The sequence below is a fragment of the Apus apus genome, chromosome 26 (genome assembly GCF_020740795.1).
Source record: "Apus apus isolate bApuApu2 chromosome 26, bApuApu2.pri.cur, whole genome shotgun sequence".
NCBI classification, from domain to species: domain Eukaryota; kingdom Metazoa; phylum Chordata; class Aves; order Apodiformes; family Apodidae; genus Apus; species Apus apus.
The window spans coordinates 4,365,604-4,377,425 of NC_067307.1; the positions used below are offsets into that span (position 1 = coordinate 4,365,604).

Genomic DNA, 11,822 nt, shown 5'->3' on the forward strand with positions numbered 1-11,822 from the left:
AAACACTCCAGAGGGTGCCAGTACCCATCAGCATCTCCTGCTGATTCACCACATGGTCTCCTGGGGCACCGAGGGGTGAAATCATTTTGTGTGGCATGGTATCTTGTTTTGGTGGAAGGCACGTGCAACTGATCCTTGGTGGTACCTCCCCCAGGTTTTGTGGTGGCCTCTATTTGGACATCAAAAGGAAGCTGCCCTGGTTCCCGAGTGACTTCTATGAAGGCTTTCATATCCAGTCCATCTCTGCCATCTTGTTCATCTACCTGGGCTGCATCACCAATGCCATCACCTTTGGGGGCTTGCTTGGGGACGCTACAGACAACTACCAGGTTGAGTCCAAGGAGCAGGGTGACTTTGGCCTGGGGACAGCAAGAAGGGAGGAGAGGAGATGGTATGGGGTGGGACAGGAAGAGATGGGATGGTACAAGATAGGATGGGGTGGGGTGGGATGGGTTGGTACAAGATAGGATGGGGTGGGGTGGGATGGGTTGGTACCAGATGGAATGGGACAGGACGGGATGGGTTTTACCCACCTTGTGCCATGCCAAGCTTCAATGCTAGGGATGGAAAACCCGTTGCCAAGTGGGACTGGCAGTCCTGAAACACCTCCAGGATGGGAAGAACCCATCTCAGTGGCAATGGCAAGGGGACATGGGCCCAACGAGCCTGTGTGGGTCCAAGCAGAGGTCCTGAATTCCCATCTCCATCTGGAGTGTCTGTGGGGACATAAGATGACATGATCATCACCATCACATTGGCTTTGATCCAGGGTGTCATGGAGAGCTTCCTGGGCACGGCGATGGCGGGTTCCATGTTCTGCCTCTTCGCGGGGCAGCCGCTCATCATCCTCAGCAGCACCGGCCCCATCCTCATCTTCGAGAAGCTTCTCTTTGACTTCAGCAAGTAGGTGCTGGGTGATGCTGGGGGGGGGAAGCAGGACCCACCCATCGTGGGCCCCTCACGGGGCCACTCCCACCTTGATCCCACTTTTCAGAGGCAATGGCATCGACTACATGGAGTTCCGCCTCTGGATCGGCCTCCACTCTGCCTTCCAGTGCCTTATCCTGGTGGCCACCGACGCCAGCTTCATTATAAAGTACATCACCCGCTTCACAGAGGAAGGTTTCTCCACCCTCATCAGCTTCATCTTCATCTACGATGCCATCAAGAAGATGATTGGAGCCTTCAAGTATTATCCCATCAACTCGGACTTCAAGCCAGACTATGTGACCATGTACAAGTGCGAGTGCGTCGCTCCCGACCCAGGTGAGTACACGTCTTCTTCAGCAGGGAAGAGGAAAGGGATGGGGGGTGGTCCCACCATGGATAAATCCCACCAGATCGTTGGTTGAGGACATGGAAGGAGGCAGCTCTCCGGTCAGCGTGGGGTGGAGAGACCTCATGCTCCTCCTCTGAGGGTGATTTTGGGCAAGATGGAAGGAGAGCCTTGTCCCCCGTGGATGAGCATGTTGGTGCTTGTTGGGACACGGCGGATGATGCCGGAGAGTTGGGACCTCAGCCTGGAGCAGCCAGACCTGGGTGGATAAACAGGAAATGTCAGAAAAAGAATTTGTTTTCGATCAGTAATTCCAACCTGCTGCTGATGGAAACATTCTCCAGAAGATACACCCAAGGGGTTTTGTCCTCTCCCAGTGTCTGGAACACCCCGGGATGTCCCAGTTGGGTGTGGAAACTTCCTTGGACTGTTTTCCCTCCTTTTTCTTACTCCTTTTCAATGAGAGAGACCATGAGGCTCCGAGCAGACCACCTTTCCATGGCTCCTCTGGTTTTGCTCTTGGATGGACCTTCCTGATGATCCCTGCTCAGAATCACTCAGCTCAGATGCTCCCATGGCCACCTGGGAGTTAGATCTGATGTCAGCCACCACCACCTGCTCTCAGATGAGCTGAATTTATTTTAAAAACCTGAATTCTGACAATTTGGGGGGGTATCAGCTGCAGGCAGAAGGCACAGGGAGGTGGGATGGTGAAGCTCTCCCAAGAAGAAAAACATCCAAGACCCACCACGCAAGGTCAAGCTCTCCAAGAAAGAAAAGCATCCAAGACTCAAGGTCTTCCCAGTCCATCTGTCACTGCCAGAAGAGCTCTTCACCTCCCACGATGGAAAGAACATTCATTGGTTTTAATTTTGAAGTTCTTCTCCATTTCTGTTGATCAACCGCCCGCCAAGCGAGCCGATCCCATGGGATTGCAGAAGTGGGGAAGCACCTGCAACCAGCACAATCCTCTCCCAGCCAGAGCCCAAACTTGAGCTGTGGGAAACCCAAGCCTGATGCCCAACGCAACCCCAGGGGGAGCTGAAATATCCCAAAGGGAACCGTGACCGTCTCCATCCACCCACTCAACGCCAAGGGAAGGCAAAGCCTTTATCCTCCAGGGAGGTCTCCCCCTTTTCCAAGCCCCAATCCTGAGCAAATCCCAGGCTGCCCAGAGGCATTTACACCCCAAAACCCTCCACTCTTTGCAACCCAGTAACGAAGTTCTTCCTCATGTTGAGGTGGAACTTCCTGGGCTGAGTCCATTGCCCCACGTCCTGCCCCAGGGCACAAGTGACAAGAGCTTGTCCCTGCCTTCTTGATGCCCTCATGTATTGATAGACATTCATTAGATCCCCCCATCAGTCTTCTCCTCTCTAGACTGAACAGCCCCAGGTCTCTCAGCCTTTCCTTATCAGACAGATGTTCCAGTCCCTTCATCATCCTCGTAGCCTCTGTTGGACTCTCTCCAGTAGATCCATGTCCCTCTGGAACTGGGGAGCCCAGAACTGGACCCACTACTCCAAGTGAGGTCTCACCAGAGCAGAGGGGGAGAAGAACCTCCCTTAATCTGCTGGAGACACTCCTCTTAATGCACCCCAAGTTACCATGGGCCTCCTTGGCCACAAGGGCACATTGTTGTCCCATGGAGAACTTGTTGTCTACCAGGACTCCAAGGTCCTTCTCCATGGAGCTGCTCTCCAGCAGATCACCTCCAAGTCTTTCCTGTGAGGGTGACAGAGCCCTGGGACAGGCTGCCCAGGGAGGTGGTGGAGTCTCCTTCCCTGGAGACTTTCAAGACCTGTCTGGATGCCTTTCTGAGTGACCTGCCCTAGTTCTTTGTGGGTTTTTGGTCCTGCTCTGGCAGGGGGGTTGGACTCAATGATCTTTGGAGATCCTTCCAACCCTGATCATCCTGTGATTCTGTGATTCTTTGCCCTGGCTTCCCCACCACGGCAGCAACATCCATGTTGGATCTTCCATTCCTCTAAATCTTGAGAAATTACATTGATTTATTTATTCCCCCCCACGTCCTTTTTTTTTTTTTTTAAATCTTTTTTATTATGACTATTATTATCTCTGATTTTTTATTATTATAACTGATTTGTACCATATTTGTCTCTGCTGCACACATCAATTGGGGCTGATTTCAATCTCAAGTGAGTATCACCTTCTAAATATTAAAACTATTTTAATATTTGATACTCTTTCCCCCGTGGGGGGCTTTGTGGTTCCTTCTTCTTCTTCATTTTTTTGGCCCTGTATTTTGTTTTTATCTCCTAAAAAAAGGGTTCCTGTCGAGCCCTGGGGGCTCCTCTTAAGATCCCACCAGTGCTGTCCTACACTTGAAGTTGTAGGAATCAGGAACGAGGCTGGCTGCTGGATAAATAATAGGTTATTGAGGGGAAAATGTATAAAATATTAATAATGATAATGATGATGGTTTTAGTGCTGGTTTTGCCAGCGCTGGAGCCCAGTTTTGGCAGCTCCAAGGTCTTTGCTCCTAACCCAACAATGTCCTTCATGAATCCCCTGCTCTGGGGATGGAGGCAGCAGGTTGGGGCGGCTGAAATTCCAGCTTGGAACCAGAAGAGGATGGACCAGAGGGACGAGGGGGTGGGCAGAGCAGTCCAGGATCCCTCTTAGGAGCATCCATACAAACCGTGGGTGCTCCTGGATTCGCGGAGCCGCGTCGCCCGAAGAGCCGAGCTGCTTTTTTGCACTGGAGGAGAAGGTGCAGGGGGCTAGAAAGGATGGGCTGTTTGTTGGTTTTTTTTGCAGTGAGACACCCAAACACCCCTAAAATATGTTGAAAAGCCAAAAAACAACCAAACAAAGCCATCTGGGTGTGATCAGGTGCCACCTCCCCAGAAATAAGGTGGTTTTTTCAGGCTTCGACCCCATTGGTTTTAAGACACGGGTGTTGAGATGCTCAACCCTGAGGCTTGGTGGCTTTCCTGGGAAGCTCCAAAAAATTTTAGGAGCTTGGAAGTTCCTGAAAACCCCCAGCCTGGCACTCACCAGCCCTGGAGGGAGAAGCTGCCAAAGGAGAAGCCACGTTCTCCACAGGCATGTGGGATTAATCAGGGAGAGGTCACTGCAGGGTTGGAAATGAGGGGATTTCTTCCCAAATCTTGATCCACCCTTGGGATTCTGATCCCTGCCCAGCTCTGGGAGGACGTGCTCACCCCCACCATCTCACTCTTGGCTGCTTTTCCTAGAGAACCCTCCATATTATCCCAAAAAAACCTCAATAACCAACTCCTTTCCTGCAGCCAACACGACCTTGTTCGATGCTTCAGCTCCAGTGGCACCAAACACCACTAACATTTCTCTGGTAAGTGGGATTGCTCATCCCGAGGGGAAATCTGGGACGAGGGAGGACGAATCCCAAGGGCTTTTCCACCCTTGGGGAGTGAGGGCAACATGGGATTTACATTGATTTGGGTTCCCACTTGGCAGCACCATAACCCATATTTTTTGGGCCCAAATTAACAGCAGCTCCAGGGTTTTCCGGCGGTTCTGGGGGTCCCAGAGGAAATATCCCTTTCCTTGCATTCTACAATTGCTAAAAATTAGACTTTTCCTTGATTTTTGGCCAGAAAATCCCCTTTTCTTTGCACCTGCAGTTGCTTAAACTCCTAAATTTGCTTTTTTAGGCAGGGAAATGCCCCTTTTCCTCCTTTTCCTTGCACGTTGTGATGGCGTCGAATGTTAATTTTGCTGCTTTTTTTTTTCTTTTCTTTTTTTGGCTGGAAACACTTTTTTTTTTCCATGCAAGTTGCAATGATTTCAAATGCTAATTTTGCCTTTTTTGGGGGGGTTTCTCCCCAGTACAATGCTATTAACCTAACAGCTCTGGACTGGACTCAGCTGAGTAAGAAGGAGTGTCTGAAATACGGCGGGAGCTTGGTGGGAAAATCCTGTAAATTCGTGCCTGACTTGGCCCTCATGTCCTTCATCCTCTTCTTTGGGACCTACTCCATGACCTTGACCTTGAAAAAATTCAAGTTCAGCCGCTATTTCCCCACCAAGGTAAGAAATAAGTCAGGATTCACCTCCCTCTTTTCCACAAGGGGAGGAAAAACAGATGCAAAACGCTCCAGGAAAAGGAATCTGTCCTTCTAGGAGATGTTGGGAGCAATTAGGAGGATCCTCCCCGAGGTTTTAGCTACTGGTTTAGCTCTTGCATATTGAAGAATCCAGAAAAGGGGATACGTGTGCATTTTATGGGCTATGACCCAGTGGAGAGTTGTCCACAGAGAGTTATCCCATTCCATGCCCAAGTTACCCATGGATGAGAGGAGCTGGCAAGCCCCAGGGAAGGATGCTGAAGTGGGAGCAAACCTCTCCACCCCAGAAACACCCTCCCCACCCCATGAACCACCCTCTCCATCCACAAACCACTCTCTCCATCCCACAAACAACCCTCTCCATCCATGAACCACCCTCTCCATCCACAAACCACCCTCTCCATCCCACAAACCACCCTCTCCATCCATGAACCACCCTCTCCATCCACGAACCACCCTCTCCATCCCACAAACCACCCTCTCCACCCAAGAACTACCCTCTCCATCCCATTAACTCCCCTTCCCACCCCCATTTCCCCATCTTGCCTCCAGGTCAGGGCTTTCATTGCCGATTTTTCCAATGTCTTCTCCATCCTCCTCTTCTGCGCCGTCGACGCCTGTTTCGGCCTGGACACCCCCAAGCTCCACATCCCCAGTATCATCAAGGTTCGACCCTCACCTTTCCCTCCAGCTCCTCACCCCTTTTGGGGCAAAATCACAGCTCCTGCAGGATCCGGGCACCTTCTTCATCTCTACTTTTGTCTTTTTTGGGGGATTTTTCTAATTCTTTGACTTTTTTCCCTCCTTTTCTCTTTCCTTCCCACCTCTCGCTGCCGGCAGCTGCGTAAACTTATTAGTGATTTCTCTATCTTTATGTCCATACTAATGTTTGTGGGGCTGGATGTGCTTTTTGGACTCAACACCCCAAAGCTCCAAGTGCCTACTGATTTTAAGGTAAAATCATTAATAATAATAATAACAATAATAATAATAACAACAACAGCGACAACAATTATTATTTTAAAAAACCCACCATAAAATCCCTTTCTGGAAACGTTGCCCAAAAATTTCACTTCCCTCCCCCCAAACCAAGGGTGATTTGGGGAGTCCTGATGAGCCATCCCAGGATGTTTTGGGGTTGAGGAATGTGGCTGCTGGGTTGGGGATGGATGGTGGGATCTGGGGGGGGGGGATGTGGGGCTTCCTGAAATGGGTTTTCCACCTCGAGGGAAATCTGAGGGATGCAAACCTTCTTCTCTCCTCCCCCCAGCCCACCCGAGTGGACCGAGGCTGGTTTGTGTTTCCCTTTGGGAAGAACCCGTGGTGGGTTTACCTGGCCAGTGCCCTGCCTGCCCTGCTGGTCACCATCCTCATCTTCATGGACCAGCAGATCACGGCCGTCATCGTCAACAGGAAGGAGCACAAGCTGCGGGTGAGCAGAGACCTGCAGGGACATCTCACTGCCTTGGGGACCACACACAGCCCTGCCTGCACCCCTACCCATATCCCTGCCTGCACCTCTGCCTCACCCCCTGCCTGCATCCCTGCCTTCATCCCTACCTGCACCTCTGCCTGCCCCCCTGCCTGCAACTGTGTCCACATCCCTGCCTGCACCTCTGCCCTCATCCCTGCCTGCCCCCCTGCCGGCATCCCTGCCCACATCCCTGCCTGCACCTCTGCCTGCCCCCCTGCCTGCATCCCTGCCCACATCCCTGCCTTCATCCCTGCCCACATCCCTGCCTGCATCCCTGCCCTCATCCCTACCTGCACCTCTGCCTGCCCCCCTGCCTGCAATTGTGCCCACATCCCTGCCTTCATCCCTGCCCTCATCCCTACCTGCACCTCTGCCTGCCCCCCTGCCTGCATCCCTGCCCACATCCCTGCCTGCATCCCTGCCCTCATCCCTGCCTGCACCTCTGCCTGCCCCCCTGCCTGCATCCCTGCCCACATCCCTGCCTGCATCCCTGCCCTCATCCCTGCCTGCACCTCTGCCTGCCCCCCTGCCTGCATCCCTGCCCACATCCCTGCCTGCATCCCTGCCCACATCCCTGCCTGCACCTCTGCCCTCATCCCTGCCTGCACCTCTGCCTGCCCCCCTGCCTGCATCCCTGCCCACATCCCTGCCTGCACCCCTGCCCATGTCCCTGCCTGCACCCACTTTTGTGTGCAGCTCAGGTGATACGGGGTGCCTCAGGGGGATGCAGGGTACACCATGGGGACACAGGGTGCACCATTGCAATGTGGGGTGCCTCAAGGTGATATGGGGTGCCTCAGGGTGATATGGGGTGCCTCAAGGTGATGTGGGGTGCCTCAGGGTGATGCAGGGTACACCGTGGGGACACAGGGTGCTTCAGGAGGCTCAGTTGGGGTGTTGCAGTGAGCATCCCAGGCAAAACTCCCCCCCCCCACCCTGGGTTGGACTCTGGGGTGAACAGAGGAGCAGCTTCATGAGCCATGTCAGCCCTCCTGGGTGCTGTGTTGCAGAAAGCTGCGGGCTACCACCTGGACCTCTTCTGGGTGGGCATCCTGATGGCTGTCTGCTCCTTCATGGGGCTGCCCTGGTACGTGGCAGCCACCGTCATCTCCATCGCCCACATTGACAGCTTGAAGATGGAGACGGAGACCAGCGCCCCAGGGGAGCAGCCCCAGTTCCTGGGGGTCAGGTGAGGAAGGCTCAGCCACACTCTTCCTCAGGGTGGGGGAAAACCAGAAGCAGCAGCAGGTCCAGCCAAGGTGGCCTCATCCTGCTTTTCTCCCCGTTCCAGGGAGCAGAGAGTAACGGGCATCATCGTCTTCGTGCTGACGGGAATTTCCGTCTTCCTGGCTCCAATCCTGAAGGTAAAACATCCCCCTTCCCTCCTTCCCGCTCCCTCCCTCTGGGTGTTTGGGGATCTGGGAAGGAAAGGCTGGATTTTACCCATCCTGTGGCCCCCAACGATGGTCCCTGGCAATGAGCTACCACCTTCCTTGGGCTGAGCTCCATGTTTTTTCCACGTCCCCAGTACATCCCCATGCCGGTGCTCTACGGCGTCTTCCTCTACATGGGCGTCGCGTCGCTGAACGGCATCCAGGTAAGAGCTGCTCCTCCTCCACCTCCTCCTCCTTATGGCCATGAAGGGGTCCTACACTGGGATAAAAAGGGGGATTTTGACCTCAAAATATGCAGGTGTCCAACATGTCTAGCCGTGCGGGCCAGCAGATGTCCAAAACCCTCTTAAGAAACATCAAATCGGCCCAAACTCTCAATTTTTATGGCTAAAAGAGGGTTTATCTGGGCAACCTTGGGAGCCTGGAGACTGGGGCCGAGGGCTGACACCAGCCTTCATCCCACCACCAGTTCTGGGACCGCTGCAAGCTCTTCCTCATGCCAGCCAAGCACCAACCTGACTACGTCTTCCTCCGGCACGTGCCGCTGCGCCGCATCCACCTCTTCACGTTGGTGCAGATCATCTGCCTGGCTGTCCTCTGGATCCTCAAATCTACTGTGGCTGCCATCATCTTCCCTGTCATGGTAAGGTCACCCCCCAGGCCTCATGTAGAAGGGAATTCTGGCATGGTCCCACGGTGGTGGTCTCCATGCAGATCCACCTCTTGCATCTCTCCCCTCTTAGATTTTGGCCCTGATCCTGGTGAGGCGGCTGCTGGATTTTGTCTTCTCTCAACATGACCTGGCCTGGATTGACAACATCATCCCTGAGAAGGAGAAGAAGAAAGAGGATGATAAGAAGAAGAAGAAAAAAGGCAACAAAGGAGACAGCAGCAGTGATGAGGAGGTGGGTGGGGGTCTCCCGTGGATGGTGAGGGCATCCCAGACCAGCTGGGGAGGGAAAGGTCCCACCAGAACCTCCAGGTTGGTGGGTTTGCAATGAAGATCTTTGATTCCCAGAGGGTTCTCACTGCCTGGCTGATTGAGGGGCTTTAAGTGATGCTTAGGAGCTGGCTGGAGGCTCCAGGGAATGCTCAAAGTATCCAGAAACCTGGAAAATCATGGCAAAAATGACATCCTTCAGGAGAAGACCTGAAAGCCCATGGCTGAGGGTACAGCACCCATTGTGGGGTGACAAAGCATCATTAAACCAAGCAACACCCTGCTGCAGACCCTTCCCAGCCTGAGAAGAAGATAAAGCCTCCTTCTCTTCCTTCTGTGGAAGTTTTGGGTCCCTTTGGGTGCTCCAGGTGGTTTTGGAGGCCACCCAAGCGTTGCCTTCACCGAATTTCCCCCTACTTTTCTTCCCCAGTTCCCACCTCCCTCAGTCATTAAGATCCCCATGGAGCCCCTACCAGTGCAGCCCCACAACGGGGGTCCCCGTTGCCTCAGCCGTAAGTAAAGAGCTCAGGGAGCTGCTCCCACAATTCCCAACTGCTTCCTAACCCCCCCCAAACTGGGATCCCCTCGGCACTAACCCAAAGATGCAGCCTGGATCCATCCCTCCCGAGTGGGGTGAAGAGTTTGCTCCATTTCAGGCAGGTTGGAGAAGATGCAGCAGGCTCAGGTTCTGCTGAGAAGTTGCTATTCCAGGTGGTTGGAAAACCAGGATTCTCCTGGGTCTCCAAAAAAAGGGATATTTGGGAAGTCCTGAGCCCAAAAAACAGGGATGCAGAGCTCGTGGTGGTGTTATCCTGGCTGTGGAGGTGCAGGTTGTGCCAAGGCAGCCAAGACCACCAACATTCCAAAGAAACCTGGATGAGGTTGTTCCAGCTCAGGTCCAGGTTGCATCCTGATTCCAACAAGTTTTAAGGTACTAAATCATCACATCTGTCCTCAAGTTACTGCTTGTAGGGGCTGGTGGGACCTTTCTTCTTTCTCTGATCACCTCAGCATTTCCCAGGAGCTTTTTTATCCTCCTCCCACCGTTGGAGGATGCAGGTTGGAGTTGGGGGGGGGGGGGGGTTGAGTGGGTTGTTTTGGGGGGAGCTCCTTCTTCATCCAGGCTGTGTTTCCCACCAGGAAAGAGGTCCTCCACCTGGAGCTTTACGTTCTGATTCCTCCCCAAATGGTTCAGACCTGGATCGCAGGTAAATGGCACCCAAGGGGTCCCCCCACCCACTGGCCCCCTCCCCAGGAAACACCTTTGGGGTCATGATGCTCCAGTCAATGTCCATCACCCTTGGCCATTGCTGCAATAAAGAAATGAAATATCTGAGGGTATTTTTGCAGCACCCCTTGGAATTTTGGGTGTTTTCATTCCTTGGCCCCCACTGTTGGGTTGTTGGGAGTGGGGTGACACGTGAAGGGGTTGTAGTAATAAAAATGCCACTGGGTGACAGCCATGGGGTTTTTTAGGAGTGGGGTGGACACCTGGAACCTGAAAGCTTGGGATTGTTCTCCACCTGCAGCTGAGAATTGTTTGGCTGTGTTAAGGGCAAACATCTCACAGAGTCACAGGGTGCTGGGGTGGGAAGGCGCCTCTGGAGATCATCCACCCAACCCCTGCCAGAGCAGGGTCACCTCCAGCAGGTCCCACAGGAACACCTCCAGCTGGGGCTGGAATGGCTCCAGAGAAGGAGCCTCCACAGGCTCTTGGGCAGCCTGGCCCAGGGCTCTGCCACCCTCACAGGCAACAAGTTCCTCCTCATCTGCAGATGGAGCTTCCCACCTTCCAGCTCCTGCCCATGGCCCCTTGTCCTGGCCCTGGACACCCCTGAGCAGAGTCTGGTCCCCCCTCCTCACACCCCCTGGAGATACTGAGCAGCACTGAGGAGATCCCCCCTCAGGCTCCTCTTCTCCAGCTGAGCAGCCCCAGCTCTCCCAGCCTTTCCTCCCAGGCAGATGCTCCAACTCATCATCTCCGTGGCCCCATTTTCACGCCGCTCAAGTGCTAATGAACTTTTACAGGCCATAGCATCACCTGGGGGGGGGGGGTGCTGGGATGGTTTGAGGTACCCACCCCAGGATGCTCCACTCCTTCCCTCTCTCCTCCTCCCTAGCATCACGCTTCACCTGAAGATCTCGTGCCCATCCTCTCCTGCATTTAACTACTCCCGAAGCCCCCTCTGCTCCGTGCCCCAGGTGAAGATCGAGATGGAGTCGGACTACGAGGACACCGACACCGAGAAACCCCCCCGGGACATGGGCAGTGAGACCACCCTATAGCCCCCCCAGCACTTCCTCTGCCTTTTATATATATATATCGATATTTCTATATTCATATATATATATATAAAGGAAACTGGGCTGATTGTTCTCTCTCAGAAGGAGAAGGTCCCCGGGGTCGGTCGCTCCGATAGTTTTTAGCATCACGAGTTCCAACCTGTTGTTGAATTTTTCCTCCCTCTCTGCCCAGCGCAGGTGGTGCCCCTGGTGGCGAAATGGGGTTGAAAAGGTGGAATTGGTGATTTTATTTTTTTTTTTTTTTTTTTCGGCCTCTGCTCCCCCCCGGAGCTGCTGCTGGGCTGGAGAAGCTGGAGGTGGTTGAGGCTGTGGGAGCAGCCGGGATGTTGCTGGGGAAGGGGATGATGCTGGGGGGATGTTG

The 11,822-nt window shown here is 53.6% G+C and overlaps 1 protein-coding gene across 2 annotated transcripts in view; it reads left to right on the plus strand.

Annotated features, from left to right (window-relative positions):
- The window catches only part of SLC4A5 (solute carrier family 4 member 5), a 31,728-nt gene extending 19,939 nt beyond the window's left edge, over positions 1–11,789 (plus strand). Inside the window, exons 14-28 of one of the 2 annotated variants that reach the window (XM_051640610.1) lie at positions 155–329; positions 770–903; positions 995–1,266; positions 4,552–4,613; positions 5,111–5,311; positions 5,902–6,015; positions 6,620–6,781; positions 7,834–8,012; positions 8,115–8,187; positions 8,352–8,420; positions 8,687–8,860; positions 8,961–9,122; positions 9,588–9,669; positions 10,298–10,365; positions 11,278–11,368. In XM_051640610.1, coding sequence (XP_051496570.1) covers positions 155–329; positions 770–903; positions 995–1,266; positions 4,552–4,613; positions 5,111–5,311; positions 5,902–6,015; positions 6,620–6,781; positions 7,834–8,012; positions 8,115–8,187; positions 8,352–8,420; positions 8,687–8,860; positions 8,961–9,122; positions 9,588–9,669; positions 10,298–10,332 — 1,894 coding nt within the window. In that variant the 3' untranslated portion in view covers positions 10,333–10,365; positions 11,278–11,368. Of the gene's footprint in view, positions 1–154; positions 330–769; positions 904–994; positions 1,267–4,551; positions 4,614–5,110; positions 5,312–5,901; positions 6,016–6,619; positions 6,782–7,833; positions 8,013–8,114; positions 8,188–8,351; positions 8,421–8,686; positions 8,861–8,960; positions 9,123–9,587; positions 9,670–10,297; positions 10,366–11,277 lie in introns of both variants that reach the window. The other variant, XM_051640609.1, reaches the window with a different exon arrangement.
- Positions 11,790–11,822: the final 33 nt, after the last annotated feature.